The sequence below is a fragment of the Orcinus orca genome, chromosome 2 (assembly GCF_937001465.1).
Source record: "Orcinus orca chromosome 2, mOrcOrc1.1, whole genome shotgun sequence".
Classification (NCBI taxonomy): Eukaryota; Metazoa; Chordata; class Mammalia; order Artiodactyla; family Delphinidae; genus Orcinus; species Orcinus orca.
Window position 1 is genome coordinate 106,310,579 of NC_064560.1, and position 27,484 is coordinate 106,338,062.

Genomic DNA, 27,484 nt, shown 5'->3' on the forward strand with positions numbered 1-27,484 from the left:
TTGCATGTATACATAATTGGTTTTGATACTCTAACCAGTAAGTTCCTCTGTTTAAGTTACATTGTTGGTCTATTAATTTCTATACTCTCTTCTGTGGAAGCAAGTAGGAAGACACCTGCCTTTGTTCAGCCTGAATTGGCCGTTTTAACAGAGGAATGAAAAGCTAACAGGTGCACTGGCCTCCTGGCCAGGCTACGAATTCTGCTCTCATGCTGTTCTGACTGCTGGCTTCTGTTCACTGGCCTTCAAGAGATGAAACTGGACAGTCAAGTGATGCACATAAAAGCTTGTCCAGAAAATAAAAACCAGGAGGACTGAAGTATCAGGTCCCCATGAACATTTTTATACCTATTTAACTAGGCGCACCCCAACTCTAATTTCAGTCCATGTTAATGAACAAGTTTCATGTATTTACTGAAATATTAGGGGAAGAAATCAAATGGAGAACTGAGTCCTTAAATACAAACTTAATTCATATATATGGATCTCTGAAGAACATGGATATATCTGAAAGGCAAAGCACATAATTCTTTAGGGTAGAACATTTCCAAGAAAATTTTGAATTGCAGTAGTGTTTGGATGTTATTGGCAGACCATTTCAGATGTTAAAAAGCATGTTATTTTAAAAATGCACATTATAAACAAGATCAATAGGACAGATGGAACAAACAAAAAAAGTATAGAAAATTAATTATGTAGTTAGCTAGTGTAAAGGTAGTAACGTGAGACAAAGTTCAATCGAATACTGCACGTACACCATATAACCTCTTTGCTGTTATAGCCGTGATACTCCTTAGCTGAAGAGATGGCGAGTAGGTAGGATTATTTCAATGAAAAGTTGAGACTAAGAAAACAATGAGAGAGGGAAAGACAGTATCAAAATCAGAACACTAAAGCTCTGATGTAGCCCCATTTGCAAGGTGAAGAAAAACTGTACGCCCCAGAGATGCTGTACAGGTTTCAAGTCTTGTGCTCCAATATCTCTGTCCAGTTACTGCATACTAGAATGCAAGTAAGAAGACGGTTTTTAGGCTTGCCACCTTGATCCACAGGCAGAGATCAAAGTGCAAGGCTAAGAAACAAATCCAGCTGAGGGTGGATGGAGGCCCGGCTGCTGTTGCTGTGACACAGCACAGCAGAGGGAGGCGGGCAAAGAGCACTTCTGACCCCTCTTCCTCACTTTGTGCCCACTTGTTACCTCAGCAGTTCTTCAGTTCATCCTGTGGATGAAAGACTAACAAATTCGGCCCTATTAACAATTCTTCGGCAATTTCTTTCCAAAATCCACTCCACTAATATAAGTTCTCGATACTTCATGATTAGTCCATTGCCAATAAATCCTAACTAATCTCATTTCTTCTCTATCTCCAGAAGAGTAATTAGAATAGTGTTTTTGAAGTATCATTTTAATCACGCACTCAGTGGCTTATAATGGCTCTCAAATGCCTCCACATAAAGTCCAAAGGAAGCTAAGTTCCTTACCACGTAATTTTAGTGCCTCCTATCAGCATTCCCTCTTAATCCGCTGAAATAATTTTTTTTTATTCTGTTAGCTTCAAATAGCAAGTGCTTGTTGAAAGTTTATTCTGGATCCTGCATCCTGTTATGAGAGTCACTTCTCAAAATCTGCAGGCTGTCTTCAGCATATAAATAACTTGCTTACTCCCAAATCTGAGCTTTTATTCATGCAATTCCTCACTCCAGGAATGTCCTTATTCTCATTTCATGCCTAAGACCCATGTCTGAAGATCTGGTTTGGATCAGAGTGAACAGCATGGGGAGGGCGGGCAGCTTGTCTAGAGAGCTGCCAGCACACAGCTGTGTGCCGTTTCTCACCTCTGCTTCGTGTCAGACTGCACCTTCTTCTGCACGGCCTCCTCATCCTCTATTACACATGCCTATGCACAGCAGCTCCTCGACTGCTCAGTGTTGACATAAAGCAGCCGAGGGAACTGTTTTCATCTGCTCCCCTCACCTTCCATCTGCCAAAATCTTCCTTGCTCTAACATTAGGCCCTCTTTTCTTAGAAAGATCTGGGCAAAGCACCTGCCATAACAGGCTCACAGAAGAGCACAACTGCTGAGGCCCTGAAAGGCTGGCGTCCCTTTCACATGCAGGGATGTGCACGTGCAGACTCTCACTCTGCTGCTCGCCGGCACCGCCTCCTCGGGGAGGGGCACAGCTGACAGACATGGCTAGGGCTACAAATCCGTCGGTGGGATCCTGGGACAGCTAAGGTGGTTTCTGAGGAAAGGAAGAATGGAGACACTTCTGGCTTAAGTTTATAGCTGCTTAGTTACCAGAAATCTCAACTTTAACCAGGATTCAAATTCTACTACTTTTTTTTACTTAATAAATATTAAGTACCTACTATTGTCACACATGGTTTTAAAGAAAGCTGTGAATTCACCAGATACACATGGCCCCTGACCTCCAAAAGCTTAAAGTCTTTGAAAATAGGCTATTACAATGAAGTATAACCTAGTAAGTAAAAAACTAACTTTTTAGAGCCAACAACGTATACGTTCTTAAGGTTCTCTATTTATGAAGTTCAGTTAGACTTGAGAAACACTGCTCTAAAACGCAAAATTAAATTCCTGAAGGAAAAAAAATAGAAGCCAACAAATGAAGCAACACTAAAATATTAGCATGACCTTGCAAACTACATCTAAAATCAACAATACACCAAAACACACCAAATTTCTCTTTTAAAAAGCAAGACGCTAAAATCTTCCATGGGAAACTACAGTCATCAAAGGACAGAAAGGGTTTGAACTAATACTTTTCACAGTGATCTGGATTAAAGGAATGAGGCTGTAGTTCTGCTCCAGAAACCTTTAAAACACTGCAAACTCAAATATGGCCAAAGCCTAAAAGAACTGCATAACGGTGAAATGTGACTCGGTTTAAGAAGTATTATTTTAATTCTTGTCTAAATGCATTTTTTAAAGTATTTCAATGACAAACACCAAACTTAAAACTCAGGTTAAAACTATTTTAGGGACTTCCCTGGTGGCGCAGTGCTTGGGACTCCATGCTCCCAATGCAGGGGGCCCGGGTTCAATCACTGGTCTGGGAAGTGGATCCCACATGCATGCTGCAGCTAGGAGTTCGCATGCCACAACCAAGGAACCAGCGAGCTGCAGCTGGGGAGCCCACAAGCCGCAACTGGGGAGCCCGCTTGCCTCAACCAAGGAGCCCTCGTGCTGCAACTGGGAGCTGGGAGGCCAGCAAGCCGCAGCTAAGGAGCCCTCCTGCTGCAACTGAGACCCGAAGCAACCAAATGGATAATAAATAATTTTTTTTAAAAAACTATAATTATTTTATATTTTACCATATAAAACTGAATTTCTATCTAGGCCTTTGATCAAAAGGGCAAAACTTTCCTATAACATTGAAATCTTTGTTTTACTAACTCCAAGAGGTGACTTGTAATTGAGAACAAAATATTTTTTAGGGAAGCATTTTTTATAATGTTTGTTGTAGAAAACTATTTCACTAAAAGCTGTGAAATAGGTTGTCACCCACTAACCTATAATCACTACAACCTCGTTTAAACTGAACTATAATTCAGTGAGTATTATAAAGGACTGTGTGGATTTTAGAAACGAAAGCCAAATAATCTTCCTGTGTAAAAATGTATTTTAAAAAAAGTCCCTCCAATACATTAGCTTAATGATACAATTCAGAAATTCAGTTTCACACCGAATATGTCTTACCTAAGTCATTATTTTTTGTTATAGCATTAGCTGCCCTGGTTCGGGGTCCCTGCTGCGTAAACTGATACCCAAATTTAAGGATATTGGTATTTTCCTCAAGCATCTTGGCCATTTCCAATTCTACAGCCGTCCCCAACTGCTGCCTCTGGAATAATTGAAAATAAAGAATAGTATTAATGAGCTAGATCAAAATACTTTTTCAGGTACATGCTGATTCCTTAAAAGTTTTCCCAAGTCTTACACCATACATAAGAGAAACAAAAATGTAAGTTTAGTGTATGATCATACAGACATCAAAAAAATGTGGATTATTACAGTGAGAAACCACTTCATACCCACTAGGATGACTATAATCAAAAAGACAGACAATAGGGGCTTCCCTGGTGGTGCAGTGGTTGAGAGTCCGCCTGCCGATGCAGGGGACACGGGTTCGTGCCCCGGTCCAGGAGGATCCCACATGCCACGGAGCGGCTGGGCCCTTGAGCCATGGCTGCTGAGCCTGTGCGTCCGGAGCCTGTGCTCCGCAACGGGAGAGGCCACAACAGTGAGAGGCCCGCGTACCGCAAAAAAAAAAAAAAAAAGACGATAGTAAGTGTTGGCAAGGATATGGAAAAACTGGGAGCTTTAGGCATGCTGGCAGGAATGTAAAATGGTACAACTGTTATGGAAAACAATTCGGCTATTTCTCAAAAGGTTAAACACAGAGTTACCATATGACTCAGCATTTCCACTCCTAGGTATATACCCATGAGAAGTGAAAACATATATTCATATAAGAATCTGTACATGAATGTTCACAGCAGCATATCTGTACAATTCAAAAAGTGGAAACAACCCAAGTATAATAGATTATTCAGCCATAAAAAGGAACAGGTACTGATATATGCCACAACATGAATAAACCTCCTTAACATTTTGCTAAGTGAAAGAAGGAAGACACAAAAGGTCACATATTACATAACTCCATTGATATGAACTGTCCAAAATAGGCAAATGCACAGAGACAGAAAGTAGATTCGTGGTTGCCAGGGGTTGGTGGGAAGGGCGACTAGGAAGTGACTGCTGATGGGTGTGGAGTTTCTTTTTGGGGCGATGAAGATGTTCTGGAGTTAGTGGTGATGGTTGCACAACTCTATGAATATACTAAAAAGCATTTAATTGTATACTTTAAAAGAGTAAATTTTATGGTAAGTGAATTATATCTCAATAAAAAAATTGGAAACATTGATTAAATAGCATTCTGGTTAAATTTTAAGATAGAACTCTTCTTTCTACCTTCATAATCTACAAAATTTACTTACTTTGAAGGATTAAGAGAGTCATTTACCACATATTTTTTTAAAATAACTGAAGTTATTTTTCAAATAAAATAGACTGAAGTGTTTTAGTCAAATGTGTAATGTTGTTTTATTTTTAGTTCATTACCACTCTGTATGGAAACACCTCTAACATGTATATTTCTCTGCTTCTTTAAAGAAAAGTGCGTCTGGCATGGGTGACCCAGCATTATCTTACAGTGTCAGCACTGAATGTGGCTGCATAGGAGTATGTGTCTCTGGGTAACCTGGGTACTGGAGTTTTCTGTTTTTCACTGAGCCTGTTCTGTTCACCTACTGTGTCTGGGACTGACATGCTACAGATGCAAAAATTCTATTATGTGGATCTTGCCACCGAAGAGCTGAAAAATTTGAGGATGGACTGTCACCTGTAAGAATTATTCCAGTTCAAAACAGCCAGCCATCTAAATTCTCTTAAGACCAACCAGGGAGAGATGCTTGTATACCTTTCTATACATTAAGTTAATATTCTGGATGCCCCAAATGTTCTCTCATCCCTTTTCAGGACCACCTTCCGAAAGGTTCCCTGAAAGCCCTCCTCCCACCCACCTCCTGAGTCCCCAAGCCCTGCACAGAGTGTGGGCTGTAGTTTCCTCAAAGCTGCTGCTGTACATCACCGACCTGATTGTCGATTTTCAGCTCAGCCAGGGTTTCATTATCTCTCAAAGCATCAATCAGTGCTAGAATCCCAGCTCCTGTAATAAAGTTGGACTCCATATTTAAGCTCTTCAAATTTTTGTTCACTCTTAGCATCTCTGCAAAAGCCTGGAAATTAAAGAAAATATTTGGAGATTACAGTTTGACAGCACCTAGTAAATAAACACTGAACAAGCCTGAAACAAATACACAAATCAATACAACTGCTTTAATGTTTCTTATTAGATTGTTTTAGCTTGACACACTACACCTCACAGGTCTCACATGTATCTATTTTCACATGCACTTGGTCACAGACTTTAGATTTTTTTTTTTGTCATGTGTAATTCCCCATCGGTAACATTCTCTACCGCTATTCATTCCTACTTCCACTTCATGCTGCTTTCTCCTGCGTCTCTCATACTTTCTCTGAGTCTCTGTGTAGGAGTAACTTCATCAATGTCTCTTTGCTTTTTTATTTCCCTTTGCTGGCACTGCACAGCATTCAGGATCGTAGTTCCCTGACCAGGGATCAAACCCACACGCCCCTGCAGTGGGAGCGCAGTCTTAACCGCTGGACTGCCAGGGAAGTCCCATCAATTTCTCTTTGGAACATCTTTTCTTTCTTGCGTCCTGCTGCAGCTGGGTTACTGAGAAGCCCAAATGAGGGTAAATTATGGACTAATTTCCAAGGCAGGGACCAAAAGGACTGCCTAAGGCAGAAGGCCAGAAAAGATCACAGATGACTGGAACTGAGAGAGCACAAAAACTATGAAGAAGGGGCTAACTAAATATTCAAAGAACGGTATGTTTTCCATCTGCTTCCGTTACATTTCTCAGAGGATATGGCAGTGCTAGGCATTTGACCCAGTGCTTAATAAGTGCTATACTGATTAATTAATAAAGCCTGTAAGTGAGCAGAGGTAAAAGAGAAGGGAGAGGGGAGGAGGAAGAAGAGGAGTGTGAGTTTATTTACAAAGCCCTGCAGAGGCGTCAAAAGAAAGGCCAAACTCCAGAGAATATGGGTAAGATCAAGCTTAAAATTAAAGTCAAGTTAAAGAAAAGGCAATACTGCGCAGTGATACTAGAAAGAACTGGGGACAGATACTAGAAAGAACTGGGGACAGATATTTACACACTTGAACATTCTAATAGCAACAACTGGCTATGTGACTTGGAGCAAATCCCTTATCCATCCATCTGTACACACATTTATTAAAATATTACAATGGCCTGTTTTTGATACGTACTGTTCTGTAAATTCAGAAATAAAACATACAAGTCTCTACCTAATGGAACTTACATTTTAGTGGGGGGCCCACATAGTAAGTAAGCAAAATGTAATGTCAGATGGTAAAAAGGGCTATAGAGGAGGAAAAAAAGGCATAGCAGGGTGGATGCGGAGTGCTGGGGGTAGGAGTGGGGTTGCTGTTTTATATACGGGGGTCAGGAAAGGCCTCACCTGGAAGGTGACATCTGAGCAAGGACTGAAATAATTTAAGTGATGAAGTAAAATTACGTGGAATATCTTCAGGGAGAAAGTTCTAGGCAGGAGGAACAAGTGTAAAGGCTCTCAGTTGGGAGCATGCACGGCATGTTTGAGGGAGAGCAAGGAGGCTGTATGGCTGGAGCAGAATGAAAGAAACAGCAAGAGGGGAGATGAGGTCTGCTCATGTAAGGCCTCATTAGGCCACTGAAAGATTCTGATTTTTACTTAGACAGAGAACTGCTGGAGGGTTCTGAGTACAGGAATGAGAACATTTAAGTTTTAAGAGTCACTTCTGATGCTGTGTATAGAGATGAAGCAGGCAGCTCAATTAGGATAATCCAGGTGAGAGAAGTCAGTGGCTTGGACCAGGGTGGTAGCTGTGAAAATGGTGAGACGTGGTTGGATATACAGGAAATATTTGAAGACACAGCTGGATATACATTTAAAGTTGTGAGAAAGGGAAGTCAAGGATCACTCCATTATTATTATTTTATTTTTTTGACTTGAGCAAATGAAAGAATGAAGTTGCCATTTAGTGAGATAGGAAAGAGTGTGAGAGAGGCAGGTATGGGATGAAGGTCAGGAGTTTGGTTTGGGACTTGGGTTTGAGACGTCTGTTAGATATACAAGTAAAGCTGTTAAGCAGTAGCTGGACATGGGTTTGGAGTTGAGGGGAGAGGTGTGAACTGGAGATAATAATATTGGGAGTCATCAGCATGCATAGATAATATATAGCAATGAAACAGAATGAGATCACCCAGAAAGTGAGTGCAGATAGAGAAAAGAAGAAGGACTAGAACTGAGCTCTGAGCCATTTAGATGTTTAGATGTTGGGGAGATGAGGAGGAACCAGTGTAGGGACCAGAGAGGTAGGAGGAGAATCAAAGGGAGTGCTATCCTCAAAGCCAAGAAGAAAAGGGTTTATACCCTGATCAAGTGGGATTTATCCCAGAAATGCAACGTTAATTTAACATATAAAAATTAATCAGGGGCTTCCCTGGTGGCGCAGCGGTTGAGAGTCCGCCTGCCTATGCAGGGGACACGGGTTCGTGCCCCGGTCCAGGAAGATCCCACGTGCCGTGGAGCGGCTGGGCCCGTGAGCCATGGCCGCTGAGCCTGCGCGTCCGGAGCCTGTGCTCCGCAGCGGGAGAGGCCACAACAGTGAGAGGCCCGTGTACCGCAAAAACAAAACAAACAAACAAACAAACAAAGTTAATCAATGTGGGACTTCCCTGGTGGTGCAGTGGTTAAGACTCCGCCTGCCAATGCAGGGGACACAGGTTCGATCCCTGGTCCAGGAAGATTCCACATGCCGCAGAGCAACTAAGCCCGTGCGCCACAACTACTGAGCCTGCGTTCTAGAGCCCGCGAGCCGCAACTACTGAGCACAGATGCCTAGAGCCCGTGCTCCACAACAAGAGAAGCCACTGCAATGAGAAGCCTGCGCACTGCACTGAAGAGTAGCCCCCGCTCGCCACAACTAGAGAAAGCCCATGCACTGCAGCCAAAAATAAAAAATAAAATAAATAATAAAATTATTAAAACAATTAATCAATGTAATATACCATATTAACTGAATAAAGGACCACATGAATAAAACCACATGATCACCTCAACAGACACAGAAAAAGCATTTGATAAAAATTCAACACTATACATCCATAAATGGAACCCTCTGCAGGTGTTAAAAGAATGATGTATAACTTTATATGTTGATATGAAAAGATCTCTGAGATACACGGTTAAGTGAAAAATTAAGTTGCAGAACAGCCTACACTGCATGACTCCATTTATGTTTAAAAAATTTCATAGAAAGGAAATACCGAAAAAGTAAACATAAAATGGTAGTAAATGATGTATTGCCTAATAGTAAACATCAATTGAAAAAGAGTAAATTTTTTTTTTTTACTGATATTTGCTTTTATTGATTGTTGCACATCATGGTTACTAACAGTTGATCTTAAAACACAGTTTTGAAACTACATTAAAAAATTATTTTAGTTTTTAAATTTATTTTTTATTGAAGTATAGTTGAATTAAAAGAGAGTAAATCTTGTTCATAAAATCAGTGTAAGCACCTTTGTAACATGCCCTGGTATTACACAGCCATAATTTCGATATTATTAGTAGTTAGCTTACTTACAACAGCAACGGGGTCATTGCTTCGGGTGGCTGCAAGACTGAAATATTTCACATGTGTGTTGGTTTCCAAAGCCTTTGCAAAATCTTTTAGGGTTGGAATTGGGATATTCTTGAAAGACAAAAATGTGAAACATTATTACATTTTAGGTTTCAGGAAATTCAGTCCATTAATCAAATACATCTGTACTTTCTTTTCTGCATTAAAATGTATTCAGAAATTATGTAACATACAACCGCTGGTCTACAACTGAAAACAACTCAGCCTCCTTCTTACTTCTTTGATTTCTCTATTATGGTACAAACTGTTGGCATAGAGCAGAGCATACATCACTGTTTCTCTAGCTTTGAGGTTAAAGAAATTCTTTTTAATTATTTGTATTATGAGAAGTCAGCCCTTGAGTACTCAAAGTGGATCCACTTTTCTACAAAGAGAAAGATGTGGGAATCTACTTATGATGATTCCTGAGGCAGATGACATACTGTTTTCAGTCACTCAAGCTGCAAGGTATTAAGAGAGATTAACTCTACATTTCTTGAAATGAGGAAAGAGAGAGTTTTAGGAGACACTGATCTTTCCCCTTGGTACCAAGACTTCAATTTCCTGTAGCCTGCCTATTTTCAGATTGTTACTATTGATTTAGAGACAGACATACACTGAATTGAACTGAATTTTTTTAAAAAATAAGACTAGTGATCAACTAGGGATATTAGCTTTCCCCAAGGCTTTTCCCCCTCCACTCACAGGAAGGAACACCCACAAAAAGAGCACAGAGGTCTTATTCCCTAGGTTCTTGTAATTTCCACATGTTCTCCCTTCCTCCAATTCAGATATATTAAGATTTAAAATGAGGAATCTGTAATGAAGCTATTATACAATGGCTAATACGTTGAGATCATCTGAGTTTACTCTTTGGTAATTAATTATCCCTGTGCCCTCCTAACTCATTTCTTCTTTCTTTACTCCAAGGAAGAGTTGCATTTTAAAAATCCCAGTGAGATCCCACAAAGCCCAATTCTAGGTGTTTACTCAAGAGAAATGAAAACATACATTCACACAAAAACCTGTATGTGAATGTGTATAGTGGCTTTATTTATAATCATCCCAAACTGGAAGCAACTCATATGTCTATCAACTGGTGAACGGACACACAAACTGCAGCACATCCAGACAAAGGAATGCTGCTCTACAACACAAAGGAGCAAACCACTGAGACACACAACAGCATGGACGAGTCTCAAATGTACTGTCCGAAGTGAAAGAAACCAGACTCAACGGCTGCACACTATATAGTTCCATTTATATGAAATTCTGGAGAAGGCAGAACGATAGGGAAAGGAAACAGATCCCTGGTTGTCAGGTGCTAGAGCTGGTGGCAGGGAATGATGACACAGGGTTGTGACATGTTCTACATCTGACTGTGGTGGTAGTCGTACAACTGTGTCCATTTGCTTTAACTCATAGAACTGCACACTAGAAAGGGAGAATTTCACTATATATACCTTATAGCTCAAGAGAGCTGATTAAAAAAGCAAAACCTGGGGCTTCCCTGGTGGCGCAGTGGTTGAGAGTCCGCCTGCCGATGCAGGGGACATGGGTTCGTGCCCCGGTCCGGGAGGATCCCACATGCCGCGGAGCAGCTGGGCCCGTGAGCCATGGCCGCTGAGCATGTGCGTCCGGGGCCTGTGCTCCGCGGCGGGAGAGGCCACAACGGTGAGAGGCCCACGTACCGCAAAAAAAAGCAAAACCTGAAAGGCTAAAATGCTCCTAAAAGTGGGCAGTACTTTGGAAGCCCGAGAGGTATACTCTGACAGTCTGTAGAGTTTATATTTCTATGTGATAGCCTTTAAAAAGTAAATCAGAAAAATACTATAATACTTTAACTTCTAAAATCGAAGGAATCTATGTTAGTATACTACTAGAAGTAAAAACTTTACTATTAAGTAGAAAGGATTAGACTATATCAAAACTGCCCAGCTCTCATCCTAGATCCAACTGACTCAAAGCAATTCAAAACAACTTTTTGTTTGCTTATCACACCTACCTTTATGTTATTCAAATTAACTTCAACAAGACGAACATCATTTTCTTTAATTCTCTGTAAACTCTCTTCAACATTGGTTGGATTTGGGGGCTCATCAAATACTGGAAGAATCTTTTCACCTTTTACCACATCTGTAGCAACAAATGAAAAGAGCAAGAGTGTAACTGGTTGATACTATTACAGTGAATGCATATATTAACTTGGAAACACACAGCACACATACACAAACATATTCAGTAGAACAAATTTATAAGTTTCTTTCCCCAAATTTCTTTTTTTTTTTTTTTTTTTGCGGTACGCGGGCCTCTCACTCTTGTGGCCTCTCCCGTTGCGGAGCACAGGCTCTGGACGCACAGGCTCAGCGGCCATGGCTCATGGGCCCAGCCGCTCCGCGGCATGTGGGATCTTCCCGGACTGGGGCACGGACCGGTGTCCCCTGCATCGGCAGGTGGACTCTCAACAACTGCGCCACCAGGGAAGCCCTCCCCAAATTTCTAAAAGATCCTTTATGTGCTCCCACATAAAGCACTGAAATAAAATTTTACTGAATATAAATACCAAACATAATTCATTTAATTTGTTTGCAGTGTATCAGCCTTCAAAAATGAGTATTTTCACTGCCTCTTGCCTCGGTGTATTACAAGATATCTTTACCATGAAAATATAGTTGATGACACAAGCTGGTGATCCCATTTATTTTTAGCAATGTTCAAGATAAAGTTCTCATATGACAAAATCTAACAACTCATCAGTTTCTCTGAGGTTTGACTAGTAATTAATTCAAAGGCAGTAAGAATCAGAGACATGAACAAACACAGCCTCCACAAAGAGTGAGTTGACAGAAGGACACACTGCCTGTTCCTCCTGTGGGGAGGACTACGCAATGGGAAAGGGCAGAGGACTCTTATCAGGAAAAAGAGTAGAAACAGGGAATGGGGAGACAGAGAAAGGTAATGGTGCATAGAAGAACTACTGAGACAGGAATTCCCTGCCCTCCCCTTCATCCTACAGCCCAATCCTTCACCATTTATACCCACACACATGGCCAGAATACAGCTATTCAAAACTGAAAGAGGACCCAGAAGCCTTGAACCCTCTAGTGAGATGTAAATGCGCTCTGAGGTATGTGTGGAGGTCCATGAACACCTATAAGAGATAAACTTTTATGGATATATTTTCTGGGGAGAACACCTAGAGCATCAGATTCTTAAAGACGAGAATGACCACAACATTAAGAGCAAGTGACATGGAAAGACTGACAGGGTCACAGTGAGTCTGGCTTAGTTATTCCCTGCTGCCCTCCTCTAGCTTTTAGGAGCAAAACTCACCTTAAGACAAAGTATATTGCTTACTCATCCAATAAATTCCCGCTAAGAGTACCTTGTTCTTTTCAAATATCACACACACACACACACACACACAGACACCCTCCTACACACAGCATCCTGAAGAGATCAGCTCAGTCTGAAAATTAATTTCCTGAGGACAGTTGAAAGATCAGCAAGGCAGTCTTCTTCAACATGGTAGATCAAGGGGACTGGAGAAAATCTTCCTCACTGAATGGAAAATTCAATGAGCTCTTCCTCAATTCTAAATTTTCTACAACCAAAAAATTCCTTTTGTTCTCTGCAGAATGCGTATAAAGAGCCTTGCTCTATAATGAATAATGGATCCAGTCAACAGGATGTGGAAACCATTAAGAAAGGTTCATGGGGAACTTTAATTGGATGGATCAGGTTGCCAAAATTTGAGTCCACTGATCAATCTTAACACATTCCCCAAAGAGGGAGGACCAGACTTGATATACTTCCTAATGTGATTCAATCATTACCCAGGAAGCATTCTTGCCAAAAAAAATTAAAAACTGCACCTGAATTTGATCAAGCGTCTAGAAAACAACAGTTTACAGAAACACAGGAGGTAGAGAGAAACAAGTAAAATGATACCACAAGGTTGCAATCAGCCAAATCCAGAATGTGGAAGATTCTACATGACAACACAGTTTCTTCAAGGGCTAAATGCCATGAAGAAAGTGGGAAAGAAGCTGAGGAGGAGAACTGTTAAGAAATTAAGAGGAACTTAAACCAAACGACAACCAAATGCAATATGTGACCCTTATCTTGATCCTGATTTGAACAAACCAGCTGTGAAATGATGTTTTTGAGAGAAAATGGGAAATCTGTACATGGACTGGGTATTAGATGATATGAAGGAATTGATGGTAATCTTTAAGTTTGATAATGGCATTGTGGTTATGTTACAAGAAAAGCCTTTGTGAGAGACACATATGGAAATATTTATGGGTGAAGTAATACAAACAAACAGGATTTGCTTTAAAATATTCCAGGGAAAAGAGCAGAAGGGGTGGGAGGGAGGCAGACGGTGGATGAAACCCAGCTGGCATAATGTGAAAAACAGCTGAAGCTGGACGATGGATATATTATTCCCTCTTCTATAATGTATGCTTGAACATTTCTACAATAGAAAGTAAAAAAATTGGGGAATGGCCAATTATAGAACATTCATAAAATGGAATGTTATACAGATGTTTGAATGAGGTAAGTCTGTATGTACTAACTAGGAAATGTGATATATTGCTAAGTGATATCCTATATAGCATGGATTAAAATCCTCAACACCGATTTCGTGGGATATTGAAGCTAGTTACTTAATCATTTTAAAACCTCAGCTCCTTCAAAAGCATATATTAAAGATAATAATAATACTTGTTTCGTAGAACTGTTGTGAGGATTGAGAACAATTTACATTCAAGAGCTGTGCACAGAAGAACATGGCCCATGGTAAGCATTCAAAAAAATCAGCCAACAGTATTATTATTGAAAAATTCAGGGACAAGAAATATTTCTAGTATGATCCCAATTTTGTAAGAAAAGAAAAGACAATTCGTGTATAGCACGTATACATATGTAAGTTTATATAAGCATAATACAAAGTCTGGAAGGATATATTCCCAATTGTTAACAGTTAGGGAGGGGGTGGAGGTAGGGTACGGGGAGTAGGAGGCATGACGGCTGTGAATAGAGACACTTCTACTGCTTACCTTGTGTCCTCAGGTCTCGTTTAAATTTATTACAAAATAGGCATGACTTTGGTGATTTTTTTTTTTTTGCGGTTCATGGGCCTCTCACTGTTGCGGCCTCTCCCGTTGCGGAGAAACAGGCTCCGGATGCGCAGGCTCAGCGGCCATGGCTCACAGGCCCAGCCGCTCCACGGCACATGGGATCTTCCCGGACCGGGGCACGAACCCGTGTCCCCTGCATCGGCAGGCGGACTCTCAACCACTGCGCCACCAGGGAAGCCCAACTTTGGTGATTTTAAGATGTCTTATAAATAAATTTTTTTAAAAGCTTTGCTTTATGTTATTTAATACTTTGCGTTAGACTAAAAGGTTTAGGGGCTGAATAGTTCTTTGCTTTCCCCTGAATCTGATTTTATAATATACTTTCTTTGCCAGCACTGTTGGGGGTTTCTTGAAAATCAGGAACACTGAAAACAAAATATCAGTAAAAGCCAAGTTTGACTAGTTTTTATAGCGTTTACCATTAGTATTATTTAGTGAGGTGAGAGTAGTTCCTATTACATTTGCTGACACATTAAGCATAAAATATTTAATATTCTATTCTCAATGGTTTTCTAGGTCAATACCATCTAACTGGAATCTTAGGTTTCAAGTACATATGCATAACATTTGGTATGCAAATACTGAAGCTATTACATGGAGAAAACAAAACATAATTAACAAAGGATTGGAATTCACAAAGCATTATAATTACTCACTTGAAAAATGTTCTTGGTCGACACCATTACTACTTCCCACTATATTGCAGAACTGTGTATTCGTTATCAAATTGTGCATCCCAAGAATAGCTATAAATATAGAAAAAGAAAATTATTTTTTTATGTCCATCAATTTGAAACATAATTAATTTTATGCCCCCAAATTTCTATCAACGATTTTAACACTCGCTGGGCTTTTTCCTACTCAATTAAATACACATTTCATAGCTTAAAAAAAAAGAGAGAAAACATGATTAAAAACCACCTACAATCTCTTTCTTATCAATACCCTTGTAATTTCTCCCCACATTTCTGAATTTAGACACGGCTGGAGCCAGCTTAACCCTAAACCTAAGTCTATGCTTAGCTCCATCTGGTGGCCAAGAGAGAAAATGGAAATGATCTATTGTTGCTGTTCATCCTCAGAGGGTTTCTCCAAACATAATGCGATAAAAGGCAGATTTTTCAACTTAACCTTAACTCTCATATTAATTTACATTTGTATCTTAGCTAAGAGTAGAATACTAAAAGTATTGTTGAATTCTCATATTTAAGATTAAAGTAGCATCCCTCAAAAATGACACTTAGGAGGAGAAATAGATTTGGTTTTTGATGGCCTTTTGCACAAATAAGGCAGAAGCTACAGTATGCCTCTGGCCCATTCCACTCTGATAAATGTACCATTTATAAATCCATTAGCCCTCAGCCCGCCCCAAGGAATAAGATACCTGCTCTAGCTGTGGTACCACACCTTGACTGTTCCTTCCCTGGGTCCTTCCCAAAGAACCATCATTGCTCCTTTTAAACATGTTAGTTCTTAAAGTTATTTGGTACTAACCTCTCCCCATGTGTCATATTTTTCTATCTAGAAAAATGGGTGTGGGTGGAGGCAGCTGGGGGCAGATACTGGTCCAGATAAGAAACTGGTAATGATGAAAATCACAGGGAGGTTTGGAATGTTCCATATATCTTCAGAAAAGTTGGGAAAGTGGTGAGTATAGCTCAGGACTGACTATTTTATCTAATTTCCAGTTACCCGTTTCTGGGTCTTCTAATAAAATGGGATAGCAGTAGACCCTGGAGACAGCTTCTAGCTGAGCACCAGCTGATGAAAGATTTTTATAAAGACTTTCAAAGATGGCAACATGGGAAAAGACATCCAATAATCAATAAATTCCATTAATATAAAAATTTCACCATTAAGAGAATTTAAAGAAACTAAATCCTTTATGTCAGATTTATAGTGTAAAAAACAAAGCCAAATGTACAGTTACTTATTCAACAGCGCTCTGCTGGGCAAAGCAAGCATTTGTATAGTGTGTATAAGGCGTGTGCTGGTATTTTCCTCCCCTCTACACCATTCACAAATTAAGTTTTTAGGAGATACCTGCGAGATCACACAATTCTGTATCAGAAGCACTTGTCAAAGCTTCTTCTAGTTCTGGATCAAGAGATACTTTTTCTTCTGTAAAAGTCTGTACAGGTTTCTGCTTAGGGATAAATATTTTCCCTGTAAAATAAAGCAGTTTGTTAGTTTCATTACTACTGCTAGTAACTCACCATTTTATTCTTACAAAAATTATTAGAAGTATGTGCAGCTGAAGCTGAAGTAAAAGGTCAAGATTAACATCTACAATAATTTTGTTTCATCTTCGGTATGTACTTATAAGTTTCTAAGACAACACTTTGGCCATGTAAGTTGGAACAAGAAAAAGAAATGAACCGAGAAATTTTCCCATTTGTGAAAGTAAAAATAGGCTCTTTTTGGAGTAATTATAAGTTATTCTATAAATACTAAATCAAAAAATAAATGAATAAACAAAAAAATCTATAAATTAAGGAAAAAACAGAATTCATTTTCTTATTCTTAAGCAAGGAACTGCTACAGTCCCTTGGGAGATGGCAGAGGCAATTCTAATTCCAGAAATTCAAGTTCTAATTGCAAAGAAATTCCTGTATGTCCTGAGTGGTAGTCTGAACCTTTCTGTCACTGTTCTTCTAAGCCTCTACGACACTAACAAGGTTACCTGTTAAGGAACTAGTTATTCTAGAAACCTACAGTATTTATTATGTGAAAATCATATTTTATTACCGTATGTTCAATGCAAAACTGAAAACATGAAGGGAATGGAAAATGATGATATAGCTGCAGCACAAGCCAACCAAACAAGAGGTACTTACACATGGTGGGACTGTTACCAAGATTGACTCTGGTTTCCCCCCTGAGACAGGTGAAAATCCTAACTAAGTGATCCAGGAAGGCCTATGTGTGGATTCACACAACCTCCAATTATTTTCTTTTCTATCAGAAAATTACCAGGAAAATGTGTGAGAATATGTGACCTGATGAATCTATGTAGTGTTCTATCAAAAGAAATATTTGTGGGCTTAATAATCAGTGTAGTGAATGTTGTACAATTCTTGTTCAAGGTAAGTATCAATCAGTGTAACTCATAAGAAATCCTTCCACAATACAGATTGCTCCCAGGAATCTGACCAAAGCTGGTCTGGTATTTTCACCTAAGCCCATCTAAAAGATTTAATTTCTGATATTATATTTCTTTTTTTATTATTTCCACTTGGTTCTTGTTAAAAAAAATTAGCTTCCATCTCTCTGCCAAAATTCTTCATCTCTTCACACATGCCTTGTCCACCAGATTTTCTGAGATTTTTATTATAAAGTTCCTGACTGATAACACCAATACTTGGGTCATCGCTGCCAGATTTCTAGGAGCTCTGTTTTCCAGTTCCACCCCCCACTTTCCCACTTTTGGGGCCTTGGCAGATCTTTCAGCCCGACGCTTATGCTGTCTGCTCTACACTTTGTGAAGTGGGAGATGGCCTGAAAGGGATTTCTCGCAGCTCTCCTGTCTCTCTCTCAATCTTCCGAGCTAAAAACCTATGCCTCAGGAGTTTTCTCTCCGCTCTGCTTCACTGCCTCAGTTCTTGGAGTAGTATCCCTCGCACTAAATGAAGGCCTGAAGCAAAGAACTGGAGGGTAGTGCAGTCTCACCCTATCTCTAGAGCTGCACTGTTCAATATGATATGTTCAATACGGTATGTGACTATTTAAGTTTAAATTAGTTAAAATTTAAAATTCAGTTTCTCAGTCACACTAGCCGCATTTGGCTAGTAGCTACGATACTGGTTAGCACAGATACTGAACATTCCCATCATGGCATAAAGTTCTAGTGGACGGTGCTGCTCTAGGGATTCTCTAATTTCTAATCTACCATGCCAGCCCATACACAGCCATTAAAAGTTTAAAAGTTAGGCTGACTTCTCCTTACTCCTCTCTGTGGTAGTTTCCTCCTTATCCCTATATTTCAGGCAGGAAAGAACGCAGAATGGATCACCTTTTTCTTTTTTGGATCACCTCTCTTATGGAGGGCTTGCCACTTTCTGGAGCCACTAAGATTTGTGTCTTCAAGCTTTCTGATTTTTTTTTTTTAACTATGATTAATGTAGCTTATATTGCTTGTTTTGGTGAGAATAAGAGGTCTCTTGCAACTTCCTACATCTGAATCAGAAGTCTTTCTAGGCAAGTATTTTCTTATTTAAAAAATGGCACTTGGCCAATCTACAATGTATTTATATTAGTAAGGATGCTTTTAACTGCATATAACAAAATACCCAATTTAAAGTGGTTTAAACTGGTACTTCTCAAGCTTTAATGTGCATGTCATCTACCTAGTGATCTTATTAAAGTGCAGATTCTGATGTAGCAGGTCTAACATGAGCTCTCTAAGAATCTATATTTCTAACCAGCCTCCCAGGTGATGCTGATACTGCTGATTCACAGATCACTGTCAAAGCAGCATGGGTTTAAACAATAAGTTTTTTTGTTTTGGAGGGGTTTTTTTTGCGGTACGCAGGCCTCTCACTGCTGTGGCCTCTCCCGTTGCGGAGCACAGGCTCCGGACGCGCAGGCTCAGCGGCCATGGCTCATGGGCCCAGCCACTCCGCGGCATGTGGGATCTTCCCGGACCGGGACACGAACCCGTATCCCCTGCATCGGCAGGCGGACTCTCAACCACTGCGCCACCAGGGAAGCCCAACAATAAGTATTTTTTATCTCACTTAATAACTCCACAGGTAGGTGGCTGAAGGGTTGGTTCAGCAGCTCAATATTGACGTCAAAGATCCAGGGTCTGTTTTTCTCTTTGTGTATAACTAGCATGGAAGCCTCTGTTCTCAGGCCATTAGTCTCAAGATGACCGTTGTAATACTACGTATCACATCCTCATGCGGCAAGGTCAGGGCAGGAAGGAAGGGCACTTTCTCAACTGCTGACTTTTATAAGGAAAACTGTCCGATAGATTTCTTCTCTGGTCTCGCTGACCAGCACCAGGTCACATGTCCATGCCCCACCTGCAAGGGTAGCTTGAAAAGCAAGCATCTGGCCTTTTCAGTCTATTTCAGAGATGGATTCTGCCAGTAAGGAAGAAGGAATTTTGTGAATGGTTGTTAAATAGAAAACTACCACATTTGTCCCAATGCTGAACCAGATGAAGTACACTTCTGTGCTCCCTTAATTCCCTGAACATTTCACTGTGGCTACACTTACTCATTTTGCATGTTTGTCTGTCCTCTGTGAGCTTTTCAATGTTCTGTTCCATCCTTACATTTCCTAGCTCACAGCAGGCAATCCAATTAGTTGAATAAATAATCTGGTGATCACCTCTAGCTCAACTACCTCATTGTATGAAGTATAATATAAATACCCTGGTTCAAAGTTACACAGCAGAGTTAGCACTAGAACACAGGTTCCAAACTCTCAACCCAGTAATTTTTCCAATAAACTGGTGGCTTTCAAACTTAACTCTTTAGCAGTGGACTTTTCAACTCAAACAAATGCTTATCTATATGGTGGAACGTAACTGACCTTCTTAGTACCAAACTTTGGAGTTCTGGTGATTATTAGATAACCTTTTATCATTAGTTCACAGATGAAGGCAAATCCAAATCATTACATTCTGATAATTCCTTAATACTTTTCACAGTGGCTGATATAACAAAGCGGCATACAATTCAGATGGCATGCCTTTAATTGCCATTTCAGGATAATTACGTTTTCCTGAGCAAAATCTTACCAGCACTTTCAGGTGTCTATCTCTGTGGCTAATGTTGGCTGCACAATGGATTCACCTGGAAAATTTTAATAAATTCTGATGTCCAAGTCCCACCCCCAGAGATTCTGATTTAACTGGTCTGATGTGCTGTATGGGACATCTGGATTTTCAAAAGCTCTCTAGGAATTCTAATGCATAGCAGCCAAGGTCAAGAAACATTGGATTATGGTATTCACTTAGTAAACAAAACTATATAAACTATCAAAAAGCTGCCTATGTCTTATTCTAGGGACCAATGGAATCTAAAGTGCTATAAAAATCTAAAATGTTTATTTTTGTAATCCTCATCCACAGTCCATAGAGACATTATTCTTTTTCTTTTTCTTTTTTTTTTTGCAGAAGGGAGTTCCAATCCCCCATCAGCATGTTCTTTCTTTCTTTCTTTCTTTTTTTTAATGTTTATTTATTTGGTTGCACCAGGTCTTAGTTGCGGCAGGCAGGCTCCTTAGTTGCAGCTCACCAGCTCCTTAGTTGTGGCATGCAAACTCTTAGTTGCGGCATGCATGTGGGATCTAGTTCCCTGGCCAGAGATCGAACCCAGGATCCCTGCACTAGGGGTGTGGAGTCTTAACCACTGCGCCACCGGGGAAGTCCCGAGGCATTATTCTTATCTAATTTTTCCCCATACATAAACTTTTGCTAATACTTACAAATACAAAATGGATCTCATCAGAAAAAACAATAAAGCAAACAAAATTTCCAAGGGCTTATGGAAATGCTGTGACACAGAAGTTTGCTCTATTTATACAGCTGTGAAATAATTCGGTACCTCTTCTGATACTCTTTACAATTTCTCTGTATGTAGAGATTTTTGTTGCAGAGGTATTTAGCTTATACAGTATTATGTTTTTAACACTACAAAAAGTAATCACTTCATATTTCTTCATGATTAAACATGAATACACTGTAAGAATTATACTTCAATGCGTATATATAAAATCTTATTATAGAAAATTAAAAGTAAAGAAGATTACTTTTGTAAGAAAGGATAAAATAGGCAGAACTTAAGTTTAGTATTATGAATACAGTACTTAAGCGGTTCTCCTCAAACTCTTTATAGACTTAACCCCTTAAACAAATCTCAGCTATTTGCAGAAAGTGACAAGGTGATTCTAAAATTCATGCGGAAATCCAAGAGACCCAGAATAGCCAAACAATCTTGAAAAAGAACAGCTGAACGACTCACACTTCCCAATTTCAAAACTTAATACAAGACTTCGCTGGTGACCCAGTGTCCACCTGCCAGTGCAGGGGACACGGGTTCAATCTCTGGTCCGGGAAGATCCCACATGCCGTGGAGCAACTAAGCCCGTGTGCCACAACTACTGAGCCTGCGCTCTAGAGCCCGCAAGCCACAACTGCTGAAGCTTGCGTGCCTAGAGCCCATGCTCGGCAATAAAAGAAGCCACCACGATGAGAAGCCCACGCACCGCAACCAAGAGTAGCCCCCGCTCACCACAACTAGACAAAGCCTGCACGCAGCAACGAAGACCCAATGCAGCCAAAAATAAATAAATAATTTTTAAAAAACCTAAATACAAAGTTACTGTAATCAAGATAGTGTTATGGTATACAAGGAAAGACATTTACATCAATGAAATAGAATTGAGAACCCAGAAATAAACTCATATTTATGGTCAATTGAATTTCTACAAGGATACCAAGACAATTCGATTGAGCAAGAGTTGTCTTTTCAACAAATAGTGCTTGGACAGTTGGATAGCTATATGCAAAAGAAGTTGAAGTTGGACCCCTATATTTCATACCATACACAAATATTAATTCAAAATGAATTACAGACCTAAATGTAAGAGCTAAAACTATAACTGAGAAAAAAAAACCCTAAGAGTAAATATCCATGGCCTTGAGTTAGGGAATGATTTCTTAGATATAACAACAAAATTACAAACAACAGGACTTCCCTGGTGGCAGAGTGGTTAAGAATCCACCTGCCAGCTCTATTTACAATAGCCAGGACATGGAAGCAACCTAAGTGTCCATCAACAGACGAATAGATAAAGAATATGTGGCACATATATACAATGAAATATTACTCAGCCACAAAAAGAAACAAAATTGAGTTACTTGTAGTGAGGTGGATGGACCTAGAGTCTGTCATACACACTGAAGTAAGTCAGAAAGATAAAAACAAATACCGTATGCTAACACATATATATGGAATCTAAGAAAAAAAAAAAAAGTCATGAAGAACCTAGGAGCAAGATGGGAATAAAGACACAGACCTACTGGAAAATGGACTTGAGGATATGGGGAGGGGGAAGGGTAAGCTGGGACAAAGTGAGAGAGTGGCATGGACATATATACACTACCAAACGTAAAATAGATAGCTAGTGGGAAGCAGCTGCATAGCATAGGGAGATCAGCTCGGTGCTTTGTGACCACCTAGAGGGGTGGGATAGGGAGGGTGGGAGGGAGGGAGACGCAAGAGGGAAGAGATATGGGAATATATGTATATGTATAACTGATTCACTTTGTTATAAAGCAGACAGTAACATACCATTGTAGAGCAACTATACTCCAATAAAGATGTTAAAAAAACCCAAAACAACAACAACAACAAAAAAAACCCAAAAAAATAAATAAAAAATAAAAAGAATCCGCCTGCCAGTGCAGGGGACACAGGTTCGATCTCTGCTCCAGGAAGATCCCACATGCTATGGAGCAACTAAGCCCGTGTGCCACAACTACTGAAGCCTGTGCACCTAGAGCCCACGCTCCACAACAAGAGAAGCCACCGCAATGAGAAGCCCACACACCGCAATGAAAGAGTAGGCCCTGCTCCCCGCAACTAAAGAAAAAGCCTGTGTGCAGGAATAAAGACCCAATGCATCCAAAATAAATAAATAAATAAAATTTAAAAGGTTATTGTAAAACAAAAAAAATTACAAACAACAAAAGAAAAAAATACATAAATTGAACTATATCAAAACCTAAAATTTTGTGGGACAATGATACCACCAAGAAAATGAAAAGACAAGCTACAGAATGAGAGAAGAAAAATTTCAAATCATATATTTGATAAGAAACACATCTAGACTATATAAAAAGTGTTTATCAATAATAAATCAAATATTTTGATTGACTGACAAAAATCAGTAATAAAAAGACATCCCAATTTAAAAATAGGCAAAGGATTTGCAGAGACATTTATCCAAAGAAGATATAAGATGTCTAAGAGCACATGAAAAAATGCTCAATACCATTAGTCATTAGGGAAATGCAAATCAAACCCACAATGTATGTTATCACTTCACACCTACTAAGATGGCTATAATCAAAACGACAGACAAGAGTAGGCCAGGATGTGGAGAAATCGGAACCCTAATACATTGCTGGTGGGAATGTAAAATCGTGCAGCCACTTTGGAAAACAATTTGGCAGTTCTTCAAATTGTTAAAAAATAGTTACTAAATGACCCAGCAATTCCACTAGTAGGTATACATAGCAAACTGTACACAAGTGTTCACAGCAGCATTATTCATAATAGCTAAAAAGTGGAAACAATCCAAATGTCCATCAACTGATAAATGGAGAAACAAAGTGTGTGTTTCCATACAATGAAATATTATTCATCCATAAAAAGGAATGAAACACTGAAACATGCTAAAACACAGATGAAACTCCCAAACCCTAGGCTAAGTGAAGGAAGTCAGTCATAAATACATACTGTATGATTCCATTTATTTGAAATGTCCAGAATAGGCAAATTTAGAGACAGAAAGTTGATTAGCAGTTTTCTGGGGCTGGAGAATAGAGTGAGGAATGGAGACTATTCATAGGTACAGCGTTTCCTTTCGGGATGATAAAAATGTTCTAAACTTAAGATTATGGTGATAGTTATACAACTCTGTGAATGTACTAAAAACCATTGAACTGTACACTTTAAATGGGTAAATTTTATGATGTGGGTTGCACCTTAAACGCATTCAGCCAGACAGTGCTTGTGCTTCTTAGTTAAAATCAGCTGTTCTCTGGGAAATACATAATTAGCAAACTGCTTGACTGATTCCATATTAACAGAAAATGCATTTCTAAACATGTGTGTTAATTTAAATTAGTCTCATATAAATTAAAGTTACAAATCTTAATTACTAAGAGATGCTGATAAATAGATCTCCATTATAATGGTTAATGTGATTTGTGCCCTCAATGTCTTGCAGGATGAATGAAATGTTCAGCTTTTATTCGACATATAGGTATTATGTGTGTGTGTGTGTGTGTGTGTGTGTGTGTGTGTGCGCGCGCGCGTGTTTGCAGAGGGTAGGGAAATGTGTAAATTTGATACTGCTTTTATCCAAAACCATCTGTTAACAAAATTAGTACACCATTTTATTATGATCATCTTTCTTCTGATATGTTTTTTTAAAAATCATGGATTATTCTTTATAGAAATTTCAGTCTCATTCTGATAAAATGATTTAACATATATAAAGCAACTGGTATACAGTAAACGCAATAGACACATGTTAATTAGTTATTCTTATTTTCTCTGGAATTTCTTGCATGTGTACGTGAGAGAGACATAGAGAGTTTTCCAAAACAAACAACCCAGGAGGACTGGAAAACCATAAAGTTCCAAGTATCTATATCAGTGATTCTTTTTTTAAAATTCATTCATTCATGGGCTTCCCTGGTGGCGCAGTGGTTGAGAGTCCGCTTGCCAATGCAGGGGACACGGGTTCGTGCCCCGGTCCGGGAGGATCCCACATGCCGCGGAGCGGCTAGGCCCGTGAGCCATGGCCGCTGAGCCTGCGCGTCCGGAGCCTGTGCTCCGCAATGGGAGAGGCCACAACAGTGAGAGGCCCGCGTACCGCAAAAAAAAAAAAAAAAAAAAAAATTCATTCATTCATTCATTCATTTATGGCTGAGTTGGGTCTTTGTTGCTGCGCACGGGCTTTCTCTAGTCGTGGCGAGCGGGGGCTACTCTTCGTTGCGGTGTGCGGGCTTCTTATTGTGGTGGCTTCTCTTGTTGAGGAGCACGGGCTCTAGGCATGCGGGTTTCAGTAGCTGTGGCTCACGGGCTCTAGAGCGCAGGCTCGGTAGTTGTGGCACATGGGCTTAGTTGCTCCGCAGCGTGTGGGATCTTCCTGGACCAGGGCTTGAACCCATGTCCCGTGCATTGGCAGGTAGATTCTTAAGCATTGCCCCACCAGGGAAGCCCTATATCAGTGATTCCTAAACTCAGAAAATGAACACTGACTAGGCATGGATATTTTTGAAAAAGCTCCCTACATGATTCTGATTTTTACCTACCCATGTTGATAAAGTGCTAATCTGTATAATTACAGCTCTGAAAAGATTAGGATGAGTACTCCTGTACTGATCTAATTTTACTTTTCCTCTCCTTGAAATATGTTCTAAAAGCTCTGACTTATAACTTTTAATATTTGTATTTATTTGAAATAACATAATGTCTTAAAAAATGGTTATTCACTTCTATTCTTCAGTACACAGCATTCTATCTAAATACCTTATTTAACAAAGCAACATCTAAAACTGGATTTTTTAAAAACTGAAATTACAGTTCTTTACAGTGTAGCAAAATATGAAAATAAGCAATGATAAGATCAGAAAAAATCTCTCAGACAAGTATGAAAAGATATGCTTGCCACCCCCAAATGAAACAAAACAAAAACAGGGCTATGACTCTTGGTTGCTAAGAATGTTGAAAGAGTTCAGTAATGTTTCTGTAACTACAAAATGGCAGCTAAGGAAATAGAATAAACCAAGATAAGAATTCATATAATGGTAGCTTAAATGCATGGCATTTATCCAAACCTGTGTTTGTGCCAAGAGGAGAAAAAAAAAAAAAGGAATATCTTGCCAAGATCCTTGTTATTGTTCTAAAATAAGTAAGATAGTATGAACCATGTTAACAATTTTATTGCCAGGACCTTTCTTCACAAGTCTTCATCTCTTTTGCTCTGATATCAAGTTACAGTTACCACAAGGTTAAGAATTATCTTAGTCATGGTCCCATCCTTGCTAAGTATATAAAATGTACAATAACTAGGGGCTTCCCTGGTGACGCAGTGGTTGAGAGTCCGCCTGCCGATGCAGGGGACACGGGTTCGTGCCCTGGTCCGGGAAGATCCCACATGCCGCGGAGCGGCTAGGCCCGTGAGCCATGGCCGCCGAGCCTGCATGTCCAGAGCCTGTGCTCCACGACGGGAGAGGCCACAACAGTGAGAGGCCTGCGTACCACACACACAAAAAAATATACAATAACTAGAAACAGAGCAGTCTCTTAGTTATTTCATTTCTACAGAGGTGAAAGGCCCTAGCTAATTTTACTACGTGTATGTTTATAAGCTACCTTGTTCCAGAAAAGATTTAAGGGAACTAGGCCACTATAATCTCCACAGGGGGCTTTGGGATATCCTTTTGACAGGAAGAGCACAAACCTCAAATCAACCAAACCAAAGGATGAGGGGGCAGATACTGGAAAGGCATTTTTGGTTTGACCCAACAGCACACATGACACCTGCTCAATACTACAATATGATCACCAAAAAATGCTTCTTTATTCAACAAATGTTTAGTGAGCCTGTATATGCTAGATAATGAGCTAGAAAGATAACATAAGGAAAATGAAATATGAGATTCTTTATTTTGAGGAGCTTATACTCTAGTTGGGGAAACAGGATATCTATTGTATATGATTCTGGAGACTTCCACTTCTGGCCAAGATGGAGTAATAGGGTCAGGATTTACCCATGACTGAAACAACCCCAAAATGGACAAAATATAAGAAAGTTTACAAGACACTGATCATCAGGCAAAAAAGAACAGTGATTCCTGAGAGATGAGAAACAAAGTGAGCTCCATGACTGCCCAGGTTACTGCCTGGAGAAAAGTGCCCAGGCTGCAGCACAGAGAACAGAACCCAGGCAGAGCCTGGGGAACTATCTGAACCAAAGAGACACAGCTGAGGTTCAGAAAGACAAGGGCAGCCAGCGTTTATAGAACAGAGTGCCAGAGAGGACAGAGTTACACAGTGCACTCTGGAGACCTGCAGAGGGCTGCCTTTCAGCGTTCAGCAGAGCAGCACATGTGTGTGATGAAACTACCTTGGGCGAAGGAAAAAAACAATCTGAAAAAATTAGAAATAACAGTGCACAGGCTCGTGCAGGCCTGGGAATAGAACGTGCTCCCACCAGCCAGACTG

General features: G+C 39.8%; 1 protein-coding gene across 3 annotated transcripts in view; it reads right to left on the minus strand.

Moving 5' to 3' along the window:
- TMOD3 (tropomodulin 3) overlaps positions 1-27,484 on the minus strand; it is an 84,923-nt gene that overhangs the window by 4,138 nt on the left and 53,301 nt on the right. For all 3 annotated transcript variants that reach the window (XM_004281672.4, XM_033409176.2, XM_033409177.2), the window contains 6 exons: positions 16,551-16,673; positions 15,164-15,253; positions 11,366-11,496; positions 9,325-9,432; positions 5,678-5,821; positions 3,720-3,864 (listed from right to left, as the gene is read on the minus strand). In XM_004281672.4, the coding sequence (XP_004281720.1) occupies positions 3,720-3,864; positions 5,678-5,821; positions 9,325-9,432; positions 11,366-11,496; positions 15,164-15,253; positions 16,551-16,673 (741 nt within the window). The remainder of the gene's footprint in view (positions 1-3,719; positions 3,865-5,677; positions 5,822-9,324; positions 9,433-11,365; positions 11,497-15,163; positions 15,254-16,550; positions 16,674-27,484) is intronic.